The sequence below is a fragment of the Scyliorhinus torazame genome, chromosome 13 (genome assembly GCF_047496885.1).
Source record: "Scyliorhinus torazame isolate Kashiwa2021f chromosome 13, sScyTor2.1, whole genome shotgun sequence".
Lineage (NCBI taxonomy): Eukaryota > Metazoa > Chordata > Chondrichthyes > Carcharhiniformes > Scyliorhinidae > Scyliorhinus > Scyliorhinus torazame.
Window position 1 is genome coordinate 52122348 of NC_092719.1, and position 21952 is coordinate 52144299.

Sequence of the window (21952 nt, forward strand, 5' to 3'; positions counted from 1 at the left end):
TTCGTTTAGTGCCAGGGGCTTAGACGGGGCGGAGTTTGTAAGGAGCATCCAGGAGGGCTTCTTAAAACAATATGTAGACAGTCCAACTAGGGAAGGGGCGGTACTGGACCTGGTATTGGGGAACGAGCCCGGCCAGGTGGTAGAAGTTTCAGTAGGGGAGCATTTCGGGAACAGTGACCACAATTCAGTAAGTTTTAAAGTGCTGGTGGACAAGGATAAGTGTGGTCCTAGGATGAATGTGCTAAATTGGGGGAAGGCTAATTATCACAATATTAGGCGGGAACTGAAGAACATAGATTGGGGGCGGATGTTTGAGGGAAAATCAACATCTGACATGTGGGAGGCTTTCAAATGTCAGTTGAAAGGAATTCAGGACCGGCATGTTCCTGTGAGGAAGAAGGATAAATACGGCAATTTTCGGGAACCTTGGATAACGAGAGATATTGTAGGCCTCGTCAAAAAGAAAAAGGAGGCATTTGTCAGGGCTAAAAGGCTGGGAACAGACGAAGCCTGTGTGGAATATAAGGAAAGTAGGAAGGAACTTAAGCAAGGAGTCAGGAGGGCTAGAAGGGGTCACGAAAAGTCATTGGCAAATAGGGTTAAGGAAAATCCCAAGGCTTTTTACACGTACATAAAAAGCAAGAGGGTAGCCAGGGAAAGGGTTGGCCCACTGAAGGATAGGCAAGGGAATCTATGTGTGGAGCCAGAGGAAATGGGCGAGGTACTAGATGAATACTTTGCATCAGTATTCACCAAAGAGAAGAAATTAGTAGATGTTGAGTCTGGAGAAGGGTGTGTAGATAGCTTGGGTCACATTGAGATCCAAAAAGATGAGGTGTTGGGTGTCTTAAAAAATATTACGGTAGATAAGTCCCCAGGGCCTGATGGGATCTACCCCAGAATACTGAAGGAGGCTGGAGAGGAAATTGTTGAGGCCTTGACAGAAATCTTTGGATCCTCACTGTTTTCAGGTGATGTCCCGGAGGACTGGAGAATAGCCAATGTTGTTCCTCTGTTTAAGAAGGGTAGCAAGGATAATCCAGGGAACTACAGGCCGGTGAGCCTTACTTCAGTGGTAGGGAAATTACTGGAGAGAATTCTTCGAGACAGGATCTACTCCCATTTGGAAGCAAATGGACGTTTAGTGAGAGGCAGCATGGTTTTGTGAAGGGGAGGTCGTGTCTCACTAACTGAGTTTTTCGAGGAGGTCACAAAGATGATTGATGCAGGTAGGGCAGTGGATGTTGTCTATATGGACTTCAGTAAGGCCTTTGACAAGGTCCCTCATGGTAGACTAGTACAGAAGGTGAAGTCACACGGGATCAGGGGTGAGCTGGCAAGGTGGATACAGAACTGGCTAGGTCATAGAAGGCAGAGAGTAGCAATGGAAGGATGCTTTTCTAATTGGAGGGCTGTGACCAGTGGTGTTCCACAGGGATCAGTGCTGGGACCTTTGCTCTTTGTAGTATATATAAATGATTTGGAGGAAAATGTAACTGGTCTGATTAGTAAGTTTGCAGACGACACAAAGGTTGGTGGAATTGCAGATAGCAATGAGGACTGTCAGAGGATACAGCAGGATTTAGATTGTTTGGAGACTTGGGCGGAGAGATGGCAGATGGAGTTTAATCTGGACAAATGTGAGGTAATGCATTTTGGAAGGTCTAATGCAGGTAGGGAATATACAGTGAATGGTAGAACCCTCAAGAGTATTGAAAGTCAAAGAGATCTAGGAGTACAGGTCCACAGGTCATTGAAAGGGGCAACACAGGTGGAGAAGGTAGTCAAGAAGGCATACGGCATGCTTGCCTTCATTGGCCGGGGCATTGAGTATAAGAATTGGCAAGTCATGTTGCAGCTGTATAGAACCTTAGTTCGGCCACACTTGGAGTATAGTGTTCAATTCTGGTCGCCACACTACCAGAAGGATGTGGAGGCTTTAGAGAGGGTGCAGAAGAGATTTACCAGAATGTTGCCTGGTATGGAGGGCATTAGCTATGAGGAGCGGTTGAATAAACTCGGTTTGTTCTCATTGGAACGAAGGAGGTTGAGGGGAGACCTGATAGAGGTATACAAAATTATGAGGGGCATAGACAGAGTGGATAGTCAGAGGCTTTTCCCCAGGGTAGAGGGGTCAATTACTAGGGGGCATAGGTTTAAGGTGAGAGGGGCAAGGTTTAGAGTAGATGTTCGAGGCAAGTTTTTTACGCAGAGGGTAGTGGGTGCCTGGAACTCGCTACCGGAGGAGGTGGTGGAAGCAGGGACGAGTGACATTTAAGGGGCATCTTGACAAATACATGAATAGGATGGGGATAGAGGGATAGGGACCCAGGAAGTGTAGAAGATTGTAGTTTAGTCGGGCAGCATGGTCGGCACGGGCTTGGAGGGCCGAAGGGCCTGTTCCTGTTCTGTGCATTTCTTTGTTCTTTGACTCTGTCAAAGCTAACAGACAGAGAAAGTGGGAAATATTTATACTGTGGAGTGAGAATGAAAGATGAGTCACAGCCACAGAAACCCAGGGAAACGGGGTGCTAATAGCCACAGAAACCAAGGGAAAAGAGTGCGAATGGCAGTCCCCAGAGAGGACAGAAGGTGTGAAGGCCAAACAGCAGAGAAACTACATCAGAAGGTAAACTGTGACTGATGTAGATGTGGGGGTAGGGGAAAGGGAAGCAAAGGGGAGAAAAGGTAAGGAAAGGTAGATAAGATGTAGAGGGGGGAGGGGGGGGGGAAGAGGAGGTTAAATATATATTAAGAAAGACAAGAAAGAAAGAAATGGTAAAAGACATTTAAAATATAATGGGATGAAAACAAATGGGTCGAGGTGGGGTAGAGCTAATCATCTGAAGTTGTTGAATTCGATGTTGAGACCAGAATGCTGTAGCATGCCTAACCGGAAGATGAGATGTTGTTCCTCCAGTTTGCATTGAGCTTCACTGGAACATTGCAGCAGGCCAAGGTCAGACATGTGGGCATGGGAGCAGGGTCTTTTGTTAAAATGGCAAGCAACGGGAAGGTCAGGGTCCTGAATGCGTACAGACCGAAGGTGCTCAGCAAAGCGATCACCAGTCTGCGTTTGGTCTCTCCGACATAGAGGAGACCACAATGCAATAGACCAGATTTAGAGAGGTGCAAGTGAAACGCTGCTTAACCTGGAATGAGTGTTTTGGGCCTGGGATGTTAAGCATGGAAGAGGTAAAGGGGCAGGTTTTACACCTTCTGCGATTGCATTGGAAGGTGCCATGGTTGATGGGAGAGGTACTGTGTATGGTGGAGGAGTGGACTAGATTATCTTGGAAGGAACGGTCTCTGCGGAATGCTGACAATGGGAGTGAAGGGAAGATATGTTTGGTGGTGGCATCACGCTGGAGATGGCGAAAATGGCGGAGGATTATGAGGTGGGATGAAATGTGAGAACGAGGGGGACTCTATTCTTGTTCTGGGAGGGAGGGAGGGGAGGGGGCGAGGGTAGTGGCGCAGGAGATGGACCGCTCACTGTTGAGGGCCCGGTCAACAACTGGAGGTGGGAAAACACGGTTGAGGAAGAAGGAACACATTTTCAAAGCACCGTTTTTGAAAGTGGCATCATCGGAACAAATGCGACAGAGGCGAAGGAGTTGCGAGAAAGGGATGGAGTCCTTACAGGGTGTAGGCTGCCAAGAGCTGCAGTCCAGATAGCTGTGGGAGTCAGTGGGCTTGTAGTGGATATAAGTAGATAGTCTATTACCGGAAATGGAGACAGAAAGATCAAGGAAGGGAAGGGAAGTGTCTGAGATGGATTGGTGAAAGTGATGGAGGGGTGGAAACTGGAAGCGAATTTGATGAATTTTTCCAGGTCCGGACGAGAGCATGAAGCTGCACCAAAATATTCATCAACGTATCAGTAAAAGAGTTGTGGGAGGGGATCCGGATAGGCCTGGAACAAGAAATGTTCCACATACCCCATAAAAAGTCAAGTGTAGCTAGGACCCATGCAGGTACCCATTGCTGCACCTTTGATTTGGAGAAAAAAAAAGATTAGTTTTTCAGATTGAGGACAGTTTGTAGTGGAGTTCCCCAGGGGTCAATGTTGGGACTCCCTTGTTCTTCCTGCTAGATATTAATGACCGAGATTGTGGTGCTCAAGGTATGATTTTCAAATTTGCAGATGATACGAAGATTGGAAATATTGTCAGCTGTGATGGGGACAATCTTGAACTACAAAACAAGGGGCAGATGAAGTTCAATGCAGAGACGTGTCAAGTGTTTCATTTTGTCAGGAAGAATATGAAAAACAGTATAAAATAGGGGGACAAACTCTAAAGGAGGTGCAGGAAGAGATGGACCTTTGGTGTATATGTACATAAGTCATTGAAGATGGCAAGACATGCTGAGAGAGCAGTTAATAGCACATATAATCTTCGGCATTATTAATAGGGGCATGAAGTACAGAGTAAAGAGGTAGTGTTGAACTTGCATATAACACTAGTTAGGCTACATCTGGAGTACTGTGTCCAGTCCTTGGTGCCATACTTGTGGAATTATGTGGAGGCATTGAAGACAGTGCAGAGGAGATTCACAAGAATGGTTCCAGGGATAAAGAACTGTAGTTATGAGAATTGATTGGAGAGGTTGATACTGTTTTCCTTGGAGAAAAGAAAACAGAGAGGAGACTTGATAGAGATATTCAAGATACTGAGGGGTATGGACAGGGAAATTAGTGAGAAACTGTTCTTACTCAAGGGAGCATTCAAAATAACTGGCAAAAGGAGTAGCAGTGACATAGGAAAAGCATTTTTCACCCAGAGGGTGATTGGAATCAAACCTCCTGAGGGTGGTGGAGGCAAGCTTCATTGAGGGATTCAAAAGTGAATTGGATTGCTCTCCAAAAAGAAATAATGTGCAAGGTTATGAGGGTAAGAGAGGGAAGTGGGACCAGGTAGAATGTTCTTTCAGAGATCCAGTGCAGACTAGATGGGTTGAATAGGTTCCTTCTGCACTGTAAAGATTCTGTAATTCTTAGCATTGGCCCATTTAGCATTGCAATTGTAATGCTTTAACAATAGTATGTTTATGGGGTCTGTAACCTCGCTGTGCGTTGCAAGATTTGTTTTAAAGTCATTTCCTATGTGATCCAATTTCTGCCATTTTGCAGTGGCCTCTCCCCACTTATGGCCTCACCATCCCCACTTTGTGGTCTCACCCTTCTCCCTGATCCACCCTCTCACTGAACCTCCTCTTCCCTGACTCACCATCTCGCCACTTCCCTCTCCTGGATTGCCACATCAGCTCCAAAGCCAGAACCCTGATCTTGTGGAAGTTCGAGTCCCAATGGTGCAGCAATGCCAAGCTGGGTCTGCTACAATCCATTTTTCTTTAAAATAACTGTCAAAGCTGCTTTGTCCAACCCCACGCTCACTGAAAGGGTTCAGGAGTAGGAAGCAGCGAGCGAGAGTACTTAAAAATTAAAAAAAATGAGGATAGGTCAGGAATGTGGGAAGAGGTTGTAACCTCCAAATACAGGGAGGGGGAGAGACCACAACTTGAAGGATTGAGGAGGATCGGTAACGACTAGGAGTCCTGTCAGCATAAAGCTACAGTTTGTGTTTAAAATAAAAGTAAAAAAATATAGGTTATTTACCAACACAGCCTGTACTTCAAACGGGAGGTGCATGGTGGCAGCAGAAGGTGCAGGTATTTGTTCAAGTGACTCCAAACTCAAAAAGAAATAGCGCAAAATGGGACAGAGTGTGCTCCAAGCTTTTCAAAATGGAGTCCATGGAGGTAGAAAAAGGAGGGGGGTATCTTGTAATTGCTGGAGGCCAGGAAACCCTCCAGACACATACTCAGAAAGGAGCGGGAGCTGACAGCCATGGAAGTGAACATCAGAAGATAAACCTCGAGGATCTGGGTGCAGTGCGTATTAGGTTCAATTACCTTTTATGTGTGGTCAACATCAGTAGATGCATCTTCAAATGCCATATGCAGTCATCGGTCTCACTTCCTTAGCTAATGCTCAATTCAGCACTTGTCCATCATTCATCGACCAATAATCTCGGTCAATCAAGATCCATTCAGCAATGCTTGAAGTTTCACATCGACATCTTACAGCGTGCACACACTGCCAGCTATTCAAGCATGAAAGTCACATCTCCCAAACAAACTGTAAGAGACTCGCTGATGCACTTCTCTCTCTTTTGCAGGACAAGGTGACACACAACTAGAGGCAGCAAGAGCTAATTGGTGGGGGAACAAGCATGTCTGCATGTTCTAACCTGTGGCAAAGATGACTCTGGTTATTACTGGGGCAGATAAATGGAGCGAAGTAGGAAAAGCAATGTTGTGAAACATTCTGTAACATTTACTCTAGCTTTCCTGTCATTTTTGAAGATGAAATATAGTTCCACAAATGTCAATAGCCCTCTGGCATTTTATCAAGATAGGCTTGGCAGCAAGCATCAATAAGTCATTTGTTTCCCATAGCAGACCTCACTGCCCAGTTCAATTATCTCCTATCATCCACATATGTAAACGTGTCGCCAGACACATTCAAGATGGATCCTGACCAGATTTCCCCTCTCTAGCCTGTGCATCAACAGTTGCATCTGCTATCCCGATTCATATTTGCTCATTCATATACACAAGGAATTGAATATTGGACCTTCTGGTCTGCAGACGAGATGATAATCTGATTGGTATATATGATTGCAAATTTGGGGTTTCAGCTCTGTCACTGAATTCAGAGGATGTGTGTGTGTGCTGGGGAAGGGAGGAAAGTGATATTGCAAAGCGCTTATATGATGATGCATGTGCAATTATAACATTGAGAGATTTCTTCTCTGGAAAATGTTTAGATGAACCTTCAAATCTCAGGAAGTAATTACAATTCATCTGTCTCAGCCCATGTCAAGTCATAATCATAATTGGGGCATGAAAAGTTATCAGAAAGAGGATTTCCAGAGTATGTTTTAGCCACAAAGTCAGAACAAAAAGGTCAACAATTCCTTTGCCTTCAAAAACGACATTTAATATGCATTATTTCTAACCTCCAACAAAGCCTGCCCAGTTGTAAATTAGCAAACAGGTTGAGCTACAAATTACTCCTTCAGAATGGACATAATGGTCCAGAACTTCTGATCTCCAGGTGGTCATTTCCCAGAGTACCCTCCAAGATGTGCTACAGGCACCCTGGACCGACTATGCGGGAATTGTCCGGGAAGTTTGAACTCCTAATAGGCAATTCCCCTGCATCTCAAACTCTCAGAAACTCTTGAGAGTCGGTGATTTCAGATGATTCCAACCTACTTACGAGAATAGTCACCCAGGAAAGGGTAAAAATGATTAAAACGAGTTCTAGCTCCCGGGCAACTATACTACGGATTATTCACTTACCTGCCACCCTAGTCCCTCGCCTACTTACCTGCCACCCTACCCTACTTTGAGGTAGATCAAATAACCAAGTAAACTCAAACCAAGTTACCTTCTCTCCATAGTATCTCAAAGTAGCTTTATAATATATAATATAATCTTCATTATTGTCACAAGTAGGCTTACATTAACACTGCAATGAAGTTACTTTGAAAATCCCCTAGTCTCCACACCACGGCACCCATTCGGGTATACCGAGGGAGAATTCAGAATGCCCAATTCACCCAACAAGCACGTCTTTCGGAACTTGTGGAAGGGAACCGGAGGAAACCCACGCGGACACGGGGAGAACGTGCAGACACCGCACAGACAGTGACCCAAGCGGGAATCGAACCCGGGACCCTGGTGCTATGAAGCAACAGTGCGAACCACTATGAGACATTTAAACTCTCTGCTTACCAGAATATAGCAGCAAGAGCCTGGAATGACCCTCCGTTGGAAAATGAGCCCCCCCAAAAAATTATAGGTGACAAGTAGGTAACTTGATGTCTGATCGGAGCTGGAAATAGGGATTCCGACCCAGGTTGGAAGTTCTGGGCCAATATTTAAATCCAGTTGGTTGAGCACTTTACAAATTAAACTTGGCTCACTGCAAAAAACAAACACTGAAAATGCTTTCATTGCAATAAAAAAAATCATTGTGAAAATGCTTTTAATTCAGAAGCAAAATCTCAACAAGTTTAAATTGCTTATGCAGCACAATGAGGCAATTCCAGTTAAAGAGCCAAATTAAATGGAAGCCAAAGTTGGAGGAGCACAGAACTGGCAGAGGATTGTAGGGCTGGAAGAAGTTGCAGAGACTTGAAGGAGTGAGTCCACGACAGAATTTGAAGATGCTGGCCCAAAAAGCTTCAAAAGCGAGAATGTCTCCTACTTCAGCATGCCTCTGTTCTGAAGTTGCCTTTGCAACAATCACTTAGCAGTATATAATAATCCTCATTCTGGCTTTTTTTTTAAAAGGAGAAAGTATTTATGGTAAAGGCAACATTTTGTAACAGAAGGACTGCAACCCTCCACAAGAGATCTCGCCCACTTTGTGGAGTCATATCCTAGAGTTAGTGGGGGGATGATGAAGCATGAAAAAAATGTAATCTCCCATCAAAGTTCTTCTGTCAATTATTATAAATATATGACCTCTAGTTACCAATCCACTTGCCAGAGTACATTTTGGAACCCGTGCTCAGAGATTGTTAAGACCATTGCGTTCCCAGAATCTGGAGACAAAACAAGTAAATATACTAAACAAAAGATGCTCTGTGGTGTTTTGAGAAAAGTGCCATTGAACAAACCAATACATCAATCTGACTAAATTCGGAATCAAATACGCTAGATAGCCAATATAACACCAATCTTTGAACAAGGAGCCGAATGAAAACTCTGGATCAGCAAGGTAAATAACTATGGAATGCATGAATATATTTATCCCCCAAAAAGAGCGAAAAGCATAAGTCCGGTAAGTTGCAAGAACAAACAAACCTGATTAGGTTAAAGATTAGATCTTTAACATCCTGAGGTGATGTAGGATCAGTAAATTACCATAGATTATTCTCTTGGTCTTAAAAAGTCTCAAAAACCCTTCCAAAAAATTGTGGTTGACTCATATACCAAGTACACAATATGAACCGCCAGCATGTGTGATCACCATTTAGAAATGTGACAAAAACTAACACTGCTCATTTGCATTAAATTACTGCAGCCTGGTTTATTTAATACAATACAAAGATATCTTTAACCACAATGAAAGTGCTGTAAAACTGACAAATTAATTGTCTTTGGCATCCGACACAAAGTGTTCCTCAAAGTCATCGAGTCACTTTGAGTATGGCAGCATCATAAGGATCACACTCTGGATCAGAATCATCATTGAATTGGATAGTCCATATTTTTAGAATGATTTGATGACAGCTTGTGCACCAACAGTATCCCATGATTTGATATTGAAACTACACAAAATTTCTTTTTTTGGTTACTTGTGAAGTTTGCGAAGGTTGTTTTTTGGTGTTCCTTTTTTCTCTGTATAAAATTGAAAGTACCTTGAATAAAAATACGTTTTTTTTAAAACTACACAAAACCTCAAATGGGCAGCATGCATATTTCCCTTCTTTGAGACGTTTCGTTCTCCATTAATCATCCACTTATTCCATTCAGCGTGACCATGATCCTTGACTGACTTGTTGAGGCACACAACCAAAGGTTGAACTATGGACGTTAGACCTCCTGCTATAACTGCATTGTGGATTTATTATTTTTTTGCAGGCACCTCTCAATCTCATTCATTATATGTAATTGGCACATGTGCCACATTCATAAATTGCATTCTTTACAAAGGTCACCTATTCCACACATAATTAACTACAATTCCACGCAATCCTCATCCAGCCAACAGTTGTCATGGGCATTCACCGAAACTCCCGGGAACCGGATGTTTGACACTATTTTACGTTTGAAAATTAGCACAGGATTTCATTTCATTCCATCAGCCATACAGGGCTAGTACCACCATGGATCTGGTCTTATGTCCTGTTGTTTTACTAGAACTGTTTTTGAACCGTTCCACCACAGTTTGGCTGCCAGGCATATTGAAATTCATAGGCACTTAATCCATGGTTAAGTCATCATCTGAACTGTTGGAAACTGGTAATTTTGGTATTGATGTCTCTTGGTAGTCTCTAAGTGGTCTTTGTTTGAAGCATTAGACTGTTTTGTTCCATTGAGTGGCTGAAACAATCAGTTGCTGGTCATACGCAGTCTTGTGGACTCAGGGTTTGATTTGGTGCACATATATGTAATGTAACCATTCTTCTGAGGACTCATTCTGATGCATGTTTCTCAAGATTAAGCCAGTGGTTGATTCCTGTTCTCATGGTCTTGGGATCTTCTGCAGGGCAAATTCCTTCATCCATTCTGCACCAGTTATTCACAAATACAAAATTCTCTCGCTGCAGCATTGTTATTTGAACAGTTAGCAAATGTTGAGCTTTTGGTTTGAAAGCACCTTCGTACTTCATTCTTTTCGCTCAAGGGTCAATTTCTATTCGCCACTCATCATACCACGTGTGATCTGTGCTGTGTGGGCATGTCTTAAGCTCCCATGTATCTTCTTTGTAACACAGCCTTGATCCCATGCACATTACAGGACAAGGTTAATAAAAAATGCATTTCTGGGATGAAAAATTGAAACCAACTACTAATGAAAGTATAGCATTTTGCAGCTGAAATTGGGGGGGGGGGTCATTTATATACCAAATATCTGCAAAAGCATGATTTTTGGTGTCAAAAAATTGAGGGTGTCCTATATGCTGCGATCCACGGTACTTTTGAAATGCATGCAAATAAAGCAGCCAAGTTACACGTGGCCTTACAAACAGCAAGAAGATAATGTCCAGTCAATCATTTAGGTGATGCTGGTTAAGACAGACTTGAAAAACATGCCTTTATATAGCAAACAACTCTGGATATCTCAAGTGGTGTACAGCCAATTAAGTACTTTTTGAAAGTATAGTTGTGCTTTTGCACAGCCAGCTCCTGCAAACAATAATGTGACAATGATCAGATCTGTTTTGTGATGTTCACCAGGTCGGTGGGAATTCAAATCCCCCTGTTGTTCTTCAAGTAGTATTGTGGGTTCTTAACAATTATCTAAGAAGCAGTCGGGGACTCAGTTTAACATGGTGCTGTGCAACACCACACCAGTGTGTCAGTCTTGATGTTTGTGCTCAAATCCTGGAGTACAACCTAAACCCAGAACGTATAACTCAGGGAGGTGAGAGTGACATCAAGTGAGCCATGACTGATAACCAGCTTACCAAGAGAACTCACTCCCAGCAGCTGGAGAGCTATTGGGAGGCTGTGTTTGGAAAGCAATCCAAGATAGCGGGGTGGAGGTCAAGCCAGACCCTATGGTGGCGATTTTTGGGGTCATGGAAGTGCCAGAGCTTCTTGAGGGGAAAGGGGCCAATGTTGTGGCATTCGCATCGCTGATTGCTCAGCAAAGGATCCTGTTAAATTGGAGGTCAGATACGCCCCCGGGGGTGGTGGCTTGGCTCATGAATTTGTATGACTTTCTCCAGTTGAAGAAGATTAAGTTACAGTCGAGGGAGTCAGAGGAGGGCTTTGAGGTGCGGTGGAGGCAGTTCATGACACTATTTGAGGAGTTGCTTGTCGCAGGGGAAGGGGACAGGGGAAAATTATACAAACTGTGGATTGTGATTTTGTGGACTGTGTATTTTGTACTTTGTTGATGTTACATGTGTTGGGAATAAAATACCTTTTTTTTTTAAAAAAAAAAGACCTCACTCGCCTGCTCAATTTCAGATTCCCTTACATTCTCCTTGGAGACACAGGGCCTTGCTTTAATGTTTCATTCAAAATAAATCATCTCACCAAGGCCACATACTCTACTACTTAGGACACAGAACAGGAGGCAAGTTTCTGATATAGACTGAAATTTGGCTGAATCAGAGGCAGCAAACTTGGTTGAGAATGACAAACATGGTGCAAAAAAGTCAAATTTTACACCCAATTAATTACTCTGCAGAAAAACTAGCTACACTTGATCCACCCCTTATCCATAATTTCAAACTTTAGAAGTCACGTCAGCCAGTAATTGAACCGTTTGTCTTGGTGAATAATTTGCTTGATCTTTCTCAGTGAAGCCCCTGAAGAGCTTTGAAAATGTAATTTCCAAAGAATACACATATAATCTCCTTAACCACATCTCATCAGTGAGATTCTTGATACTTAGAATCTTTATTTTTCCCTCTGCATCATCTCCAGGGAAATGTGATAAAAGTGACCAGGGCTGTAAAAACTACTTTACTAAGATTCCTTTTTAGCAAAAGTACAATCCATCAGTTTGATAACACAGTACCCAGAGTGATAGAAAAATGGACTGCAAGGGCCCTGCATTGTATTACGAGTACTAACTGTACACCAATAACTCTTAACTGGGGAAAACAGTAGTAATATTTAAAATGAATACTTACAGGGTCCTTTAGCTCTTCGGAATCTCTTATAGAGCATCGAGCAGGTTTTGCTGGAATTTCATCGCCACATTCATTGTCTGACGCATTGGGAGATTCCACAAGATCGAGTATTTCATCCCGTTTCTGTCCTCTAAATCTTATTTTGTCCAGTCGTTTTAGCATGTTCAATACGGAACTCTTTTCCTTCACTTTAACATGGTGAATGCTGTTCCTGGTAAAGAGGAAAACATAAATCCATTACAAAAACATATTTTTCTCTGAATCCAAGAATCGTTAGGCCACCAGTACCTGGGGTTTAATCATATTTTGTGAACAGGCAGCCAGTTCCCATATAAATTAATAGAAATATAGATGAACCAGAATTTTTAAAAAAAGATTCCAAATCGATGTGGAGTCTTAAACAAAGAGAAATTTACAATTTATTTTCTATTTTCGGACATGACACCCACTTTAGGACATGACACCCACTATACCCACATCTTCACCAATATACAATTATATAAAATCAACTCCAAACCAAACCACAAAGTAAATTATATTGCTATCATTGCACCACATTCTAATTACAAAGACATTCACTTACAATTAACAGACCATCACCTAACTGCTTTCACCAGAACCTGAATGAAAATTGTCATCCTTTAGCCAAAATAAAGCAGGTCACAAGCATCACTAGGATACCTATATGTTTTCAGTTTAAAATACAAATGATTAATTATTCAGCTATGTAAAGTACATTTGCTTAGGGCGAGATCAACAGCAGGCCATGTTAAAAAAACCACAAGCACATTCAATAAATACACATTATGTGGCCTCCACCCTTGAAATAGTAGCTATAGCTAACAATCATTCTCGGTTTCAAAATAATTTCAATATATTCTGCACTGCAAGTTCCTAAAATAATTAACATAGCAAAACCTGCAACAAGCACAAATTTTCATTCAACTAATCCAACAATATACTGTTCACTGCGAGCTGGACTTCAATTTTCATCTGAAATAGCAGCTAAGTAATGAGCCATAATCTACAAACGGGCCATAAGCATCTCTCTCCATTAAAGAGATAATGGGTTATCTAGCTTGAGGGGCATCACTCCACAAGCATGTGGCAAAATGAGCAGCCAAGCCTCCATGAACTACTGTAGCCAGTGCATTCCTTTCAATGGCTTTACAGATGCTGAACAAAGTCTCACCATCCACTGCCCATTCCGACCCTCATCCAGTAAAATGTAAAAACTGCCCTCACTATTTCAGGAGATTCAATCATCAGTTGGTATCTCAAAGTGATGTGTCCATTGGTAATTCTTTCATGATTTCTCAGGTTTAGATTAGACAGTTTCTCCACTCTAAACCACTCTAAAGCCCATCTACACTATTCCCATATGGACGATAAGGGAATTGTGTAGATGGGCTTTAGAGTGGATTCACAGGTCGGCGCAACATCGAGGGCCGAAGGGCCTGTACTGCGCTGCAATGTTCTATATCTATATCCTCTGCTTCAAGTGTCATCTGAAACTACTGCAAGGGCCCAAACACTTATGCACAGATACATTAAGTTGAAGGAGCCAGCAAGGGAGTAAGCCAAAACAAGTTATTCCGACAATCAATTTTTTTTTTTTTTAGAAAATACTCTTTAGTTGTCGGTAACACAAATCACATTGATATCAACATGTCCACGATAAGTGGTGACTGTGCTGAAAACCACATGTTGATATTTCATATTGTCCCATAATGAAAGCCTAATTAATACAAATATGATTCCGTTGACCATTCACTGGTGTTTCTACCAATAAGTCGTTATGTGGGGTATGCCCAGACTGCGAATGCCTGCAATAATCCAACAGCGGGAAGTACTACAGCGAAGTCCAGTACTGTCTTATGCCTTTAATCCATTCGGCATGGAAACTCTGGCAAACTTCTTCACATCAAAGAACTTAGTCAATTCCAGCACAATTTGAGTGGCACGGTGGCGCAGTGGTTAGCACTGCTGCCTCACGGTACCGAGAACCCAGGTTCAGTCCCGGCCCACTGTGCGTGTGGAGTTTGCATGTTCTAGCTGTGTCTGCGTGGGTCTCACCCCACAACTCAAAGATGTGCAGGGTAGGTGGATTGGCCATGCCAAATTGCCCCATTATTGGAATGTTTTTATTAATTTTTTTATTTAAAATTCTAGCACAATTCCCATATTTTTTTTAAAATTCATTTACAGGATGTGGGCGTCGATGGTTAGGCCAGCATTTATTGCCCACCCCTAGTTGGCCTTCAGAAGGTGGCGGTGAGTTGCCATTTTGAACCGCTGCAGTCCTTGAGATGTAGGTACACTCGCTGTGCTGTTAGGGAGGGAGTTCCAGGATGTTGCCCCAGCGACAGTGGTATTCCAACTGAGATCAGCTGATGAAGCAGAGATTCCAGGAATTAAATTTAGATCATCTTGGACATCATAGAACAATTTCTATTTATAGAACACTTAAAAATTTGTTTTAATGTTTCCAATTAAGAGGTAATTCAGTGTGGTGAATCCACCTACTCTGTACATCTTTGGTTGTCAGGCGAGATCCACAGACACAGGGAGAATGTGCAAGCTCCACACGAAAAGTGACCCAGGGCCGGGATCGAACCCGGGTCCGGGATCGAACCCGGGTCCTCAGCGCCATGAGGCAACAGTGCTAACCACTGCACCACCATACCGCCCTAATGAACACTTTTAACGTAGCAAAACAACCCAAGGAATCCTACAGAGCGAGGAGACAAAAATTGATTCTGAGCCAAAGAAGGAGCTATTGGGATTGTTACTAAAGTTATGACAAGGGGGTGGATTTTATAAAGTCATAAAGAGGGGCAAGTGTATTTATCAACTGAGGGGAAAGGCAAAGATAGAGATGCATTTATAGAGTATTGAAATGCCCGGGAAACACCTCAAGACGTTTCGTAAAATGGCTTTTTGATGAGTACTCACTTATTATGTCAGCAAATGCAGCAGCCAAATTATGCAAAAGATTCCACAAACAGCAATAAAATTAAGGCCCAGTTATGTTTTTGCTGGTGTGGTTGAGGCAAAGGTGTTGCTTGGTGCTCTTCTTGTACAAGTGTCCTGCAATCTGTAATGTTCACCTGAACAGACAAATAGGGTCTTTATTTAGTAGCTCGTCTGTACAGGTTGTCTCTGCAGAACTCCCCTTAATACTGCAGTGGATAACCAATCCAAGTTATGTGTTCAAGTCTTAGAATAGAGCTTAAACAAATAACTTTCTGACTCAAGTGCTACAAACTGCACCAAACTGGAATAGTTTCATTTAACAATTCATGGTCAAGGCGACCTCACACAAGATCTAGTAAAAATGCAATGCCTAAAAATATTGCAAAAGTATTAATGTTTGGATCCAGTTACTAAAAATTGGCACTTTTTTCTTCTCAGGTGAACAATTTATTATTGATCTTCCTTTTTTAATCCTTTGGACTCCATTTATTTTTGGACAGAAGCAATAATAATGTATAACAATTTATTAAAATATGTACATCACAATGTGAGAAAAGTGACAAAGAACAGGAGGTCATGTATTAACAAAGAGCAAGTATGCAAATAGAATTGCTACATATAGTTTTTGTACTGAAGGGTATCAAATTGATTCTTCAAAACATACTAATGATAATTACAAAATAGCTCAACTATAAAGTTGGGAGTGTTTGAAGATGTTATTCATACAAATCACTTCTCTTTTTTGTTGCGAAAGTGAAAGCGACAAAGCAATTCTTAGAAGGTATTACAAAGGGGCAATAAACCCACCTCGGATACCATAAAACAAATTGATGCCAGTTTGGACAGTGCTTCCCATTGTGTTATGCGACAGCTCCTTGAGAACTAGTGCTTCATGCCTCAATGCAATTGTGCTTGCAAGGCAGCATGGTGACACAGTGGTTAGCACTGCTGCCTCACGGCACCGAGAGTCTGGATTCGATCCTGGCCCGGGTCACTGTCCATGTGGAGTGTCTGCGTGGGTCTCATACCCAAAACCTAAAGATGTGCAGGGTGGGTGGATTGGCCATGCTAAATTGACCCTTAATTGGAACAAAACAGAATTGGATACTCTCAATTTATATTAAAAAATACAATTGTGCTTGCTTCTAAATCTTTTAAATCACTCACCCTATTTCCCTTTACTCTACTGACCAAAAACTAAATTATGTTTAAACATAATTTCTTAGATTGCATTGACCTGCATTATTTTTGCACAAACATCTTCAATTAAAACATGAAATTTGGAACATTTCAGATCCATGGTTATGAGAGGGCCTAACAATGTTAAAACAAAGCAGCCCTTAGCACTACCGTCACATGGCGCCAAGGACCTGGGTTCGATCCGAGCCCCGGGTCACTGTCCGTGTGGAGTTTGCACATTCTCCCCAGATCTGCGTGGGTCTCACCCCCACAATCCAAAAAGATGTGCAGAACAGGTTCATTGGCCACACTAAATTGCCCCTTAATTGGAAAAAAGAATTAGGTACTCTAAAAATTTATTTTAAAAAACAAATCAACCCACCATAAAACCAATTCAGAAGAAATAAAAGTAATAAATCAAATGACAATCAAGTAGCCAGCCTTGGAAGTTACCACTGCAGCAGTTGTCGTTTGGTGCGCTCTACTCCGTGATACAAAGATTATCACAAATCAGCACATCTCCTGTGTTCCTTCCACTTGGAGATGTAGCCCAAAAGTTATTATGAGAGTAAGATAAGAGCACTGGGGATCATAAATCATACATCAAACAAGAAAATGAATGCACAATGATTGGTATATTATTTGCCTTGAAAATGCTACACTTTCTAGTGTTTTTAGGGGTTTTGAGGCTCAAATGTGTGGAAAGTGTTTGAGGGTTCCTTTTATTTCTTGTGAATTGGTTTAATGGTGGGTCGGATTGTTTAATCATTGCTTCGTCCGCAGTATTTCGTTTTGTACCAGCTATATTCGCCTTGGTTTTAACTGGATCATTTTGTTATTCTTCCATTTTATACCCTTAAGAACTTGTTCTCATTTTCATAAAGTTAGATTAAGCAATAATGTATCTTCAAATAAGCCAAGCAAGTCATCCTTTATATTCAAAGTGAAGTACTAAAGCAACTATAGTAGATCATTCAATCTGAATAACGTGGTAGCTGGTAACGCAGATATGTGGAGAACAAAAAGAAAGCAAAAGTACAAACCACACAATTCCTTCCCGCATGACACCCATTCTGACCGAGCTCCAAAATATCAAGAATTGAGTGAAGACAAGGAACACTCCTTCAATCCATATTTTTCCATTAAAAATGAACAGTTTTCTTATTCTTTCATGGGCAGCATATATTGCCCATCCTCAATTGCTTTTGAGAATGTGGTGGTGAGCTGCCTCTTGAACCACTGCTGTCCATGTGGTGTAGATACACCCACAGTGCTGACAAGGTGTGAATTACATCTCTCGGACTGCTTATGCACAAAGAATGGAACTATATCCAAGGCGTTACTTTACAGGTACGTGATCATGTTGGAAATTGCAAGTTCAGCTGGTCACTATTTTCTGACATACACTGTTGATGTGTGAGTTTTTTTCACTGCAAGCATGGACTGTAACCGGTGTTGAAATTGTCATCTAGTTCGGGAGCTTCATTGATGTGTTGCTAAAGCCAGCTGGTCAAGAAGACTGAATTTAGACAGCATGGTGGCACAGTGGGTTAGCACTGTAGCCTCACGGCGCCGAGGTCCCAGGTTCGATCCTGGCTTTGGGTCACTGTCCGTGTGGAGTTTGCACATTCTCCCCGTGTTTGCGTGGGTTTCGCCCCCACAACCCAAAGATGTGCAGGCTAGGTGGATTGACCACACTAAATTGCCCCTTAATTGGAAAAAATGAATTGGGTACTCTAAATTTATGGGAAAAAAGACTGAATTTGGATTTTTTATTCATGGTATGTGAGCATTTCTGGCAAGGCCAGCATCTATTTCCCACCTCTAATTGTCCTCGAAAAATGATTTTATCTACTCATTCACAGGATGTGGGTCTCACTGCCTAAGCCAGCATTTATTACCCAGTCCTAATTGCCATGGAGGTGGTGGTGGTGAGTTGCCTTATTGAACTTCTGCAGTCCATGTGGTATGTGTCCATCCACAATATTGTTTGAAAGCAAGTTTCAGGATTTTGATCCAGTGACAGTGAAGAAATAGGATATAGTTCCATGTCATCATGGTTACTTTTTATTAATTTACGGGATGTGGGCATTGTTGACTGGGCCATTCCTAACTGCCCTCTGTTTGAGAGGGCATTTAAGAGTCAACCACTTTTGTGGGGCTTCGAAGGGAACTTGTAGGTCGGTAGTGGCGTTACCATGCATTTACTGATGGTATAACCGCCAAATTAATATTGTTGATACAGGAAAGATTGGAAATCACACTTTGGATACCAGCATTCTTTGCTTGTGTGCTATATTCAGCGGAGTCCGAAAGATTTCAAGTGCAATGCCTGCGTGGAATAGGTTCATGTGTTTAGGACATTTGTAGTTAATTCTAACTTTTTCTTTAAATTAAGGGCCAATCCATTTACCCTGCACATCTTTGGGTTATGGGGATGAGACCCAAGAATGTGCAAACTCTATATGGACAGTGACCCGGGCCGGGATCGGACCCATGTCCTCGGCAGTGTGAGGCAGCAATGCCAACCACTGTGCCATCGTGCCGCCTGCAATCCTTACTTTAAATGAAATTTAATTGTCATGGAGAAGGTGGTGCTGAGTTACCAATTAAATTAAACAATACAAGGGCAGCACGGTGGCACAGTGGTTAGCATTGCTGCCTACGGCGCTGAGGACCTGGGTTCAAATCCCGGCCCTGGGTCACTGTCCGTGTGGAGTTTGCACATTCTCCCAGTGTCTGCGTGGGTTTCACCCTCACAACGCAAGGTTGTGCAGGATAGGCAGATTGGCCACACTAAAAAATACCCCTTAATTGGAAAAAATAATTGGGTACTCTAAATTTATATATTTTTTTTAATTAAACAATATATACAGGCATTTAGAGGATTGGAATGTGGCTTAAATAGAGTTAAATAGAGAGAGAGAAAAAGAGAAAGAGAGAGAGAGAGAGAAATCTTCCAATCAGTAGGTACAATCTACCTACAGACTCTCCAGAGTGCAAGATCAAAGCTACAATTAAACCGACATTCTCACACTGGAAAGTTGTTTCAAGTATACACAAATGCAAATCGAGAAACAAGTTTGGTCTTGGCTGGACGCTGAAACAAAGGCAATGTGAAACCCTCATGGGGTGGCCTGCTCCATGCGGCTTACATTTGACAGCTGCAGGGTATAACTGCAGTTAAGATATGATGCCAAAATTAAAAAGTACTTGACTGACCCACTAGAGCTCTTGGGCAATTTCAAATTTGGTGCCAAGTTTATTAAACCTTACAAGAAAACAAACATTCCCAGACAGGTCCTTAAAAAAAAATACTGGCAAGCCTTTCACATGTACATAAGTAAAGTCGCCTTAGTCCCCGATGACCATAGGCTGCTTTCCCCTTTGAGGGGGAGAATTGACTGGTGGTGATTCAACCGGAGGATCACACCTCAGGCAAGGGGCAAGGCTGAAAAGGGGACATATCATTCACACGTACATAATCACACATGAAATGGAACTCTCTCCTGACAGGCAGACTAAAATCTGAAGATTACACGTAATACAGGCATTGCCAGCCTTACTTCACGCTCTTGTGGGCCAGTATCACTGCAGATGATAGTCACCCTCATTTATCAAGACTAATATATAACACCATGGAAACAAAATAAGTCAGTCACTGGTCTGCAACTGATTATGAATGTAGCTGATTTACAAGTGAAATGATCTGAACATTCCTATTTACTCCCCTCACCAAGTCAAATCCTCATTTATCCAAGCAGTTCTTAAAAGGTATTGTATAATTCCTTCTAAATTTGCACTTGCATTTTTTCCAATTAAAATTGCTAATCCCAATACAGATTCTGGATGAAATCAGCTTTTAGCAGGATTTGATCTCATCTGTCATAAATGTAATCACAGAATTTAGTTCATCACGATCCAGCTGTGACAGGCTTTACTAAATTACTAATATTTTAAAAATGGAAATGCTGGAAATATTCATCTGTGGAGAATGACCAGGTTAATGACCTTTCATCAGAACTGTTAAAAGTTAATGATGCAATAAGATTTGAGAAAGGGATTGGTGGAACAAGGACAGGCAGGTCTGTGACAGGGGAGATTGAATGACAGAATAAGCCACGGCCAAAAGCAAAATGATAATTTGGCAAGAAAAGAAAGAGAAGCAAAAGATCTGCCAAGAACAGGTGTACTATTGCCTGAAAGCAAAAAAAAGAAAAATCAAAACATGCAAAAAGGAAAAAGAAAAAGTGGAGGACAGAGCTTACAGTCCGAAGTTGTTGATCTCAACATGAAGGCTGTAAAATGTTGAATCCAAAAATTGAGGTGTTCTTGAAACTTCACACTGAGCTTCAGTGGAACAGTGCAGCATACCAAGAACAGTGAGAGCATGAGTGCAAGGTGGAGAATTGAAATGACAGGTCACTGGCCACAGGAATGAATGGAGGTGTTCAGCAAAGTAGTCACCCCATCTGCTAAAACACATCACCTTTCCCTTTGCCGCTGTAATTTTCTGTCATTTAATCTCTTCCGTCATCCACCCCATCACAGATCTTCCCTTGTCCTTGTTCACCTCAACCCTTGCTCAAATCCTATTACATCCCGAACTTTTTCCAGTTCTGATGAATGATCATAGACACAAAACATTAACTCTGTCTCTCTCGCCACACATGCTGCCTGACTTGCTGAGTATTTCCTGCATTTTCTGTTTTTATTTCAGGTTTCCAGCATTCACAGTATTCTGCTTTCCATCTACTGAATTACTGCCCAAGAGTTAGGAAGATATGAAAGGTGCTGTATAAATGTGAATCCCTCTTTTTTATAAATACGTTCAGAAGTATAAATCTATAAGCTCAGGCCCTACTCTTGAACAACTCAAAGATATTTGAATGTTGCAATTCTTCACGAAAATATACCGCTATGCTGTATCTGAGGCAATGCCAATTATGCATTAAATCTCCAATAAAAGCTGATAAATTTGAAAATATTACTTGAAAAATTTGATCTTGTTTAATGATGCAGAAAATAAATATCAAGTTGCCATGGAATTGGGAAGTTATCCAACAGACACATTTAACTAATCTACCATTTCCAAAATCAGACACAAATGATTGATCCTCCAAATGGGAAAACTTTCCTTTTAAAAGTACGCTTGGTTGAAAGGAAACTTGTTTTGTTTCAAGTTCTATACCCATCAACAAAATTACAGTAATGGCAACAAAACCCAATCATACATGGGGAAATTGAGGATGGAGAATTACAGTTGGTAAATTGTAAACAAAAAATTGTAAAACACCATTCAAATTATTAAGAGCATCCAACATTGCAACCTGTGTATCTGATAAAATATCTTTTTTTTTTAAACTGTGCAGATTCTTCAATAAGCTTGCTTGTGATTATTTTCA

At 41.7% G+C, this 21952-nt stretch overlaps 1 protein-coding gene across 8 annotated transcripts in view; it reads right to left on the reverse strand.

The window, feature by feature from the left end:
- Positions 1-21952, reverse strand: part of LOC140388010 (GRAM domain-containing protein 4-like) — a 286335-nt gene that overhangs the window by 160000 nt on the left and 104383 nt on the right. For 7 of the 8 annotated variants that reach the window (XM_072471476.1, XM_072471468.1, XM_072471469.1 and 4 more), the window contains exon 2: positions 12393-12603. In XM_072471476.1, coding sequence (XP_072327577.1) covers positions 12393-12603 — 211 coding nt within the window. Of the gene's footprint in view, positions 1-12392; positions 12604-15347; positions 15503-21952 lie in introns of all 8 variants that reach the window. The other variant, XM_072471473.1, reaches the window with a different exon arrangement.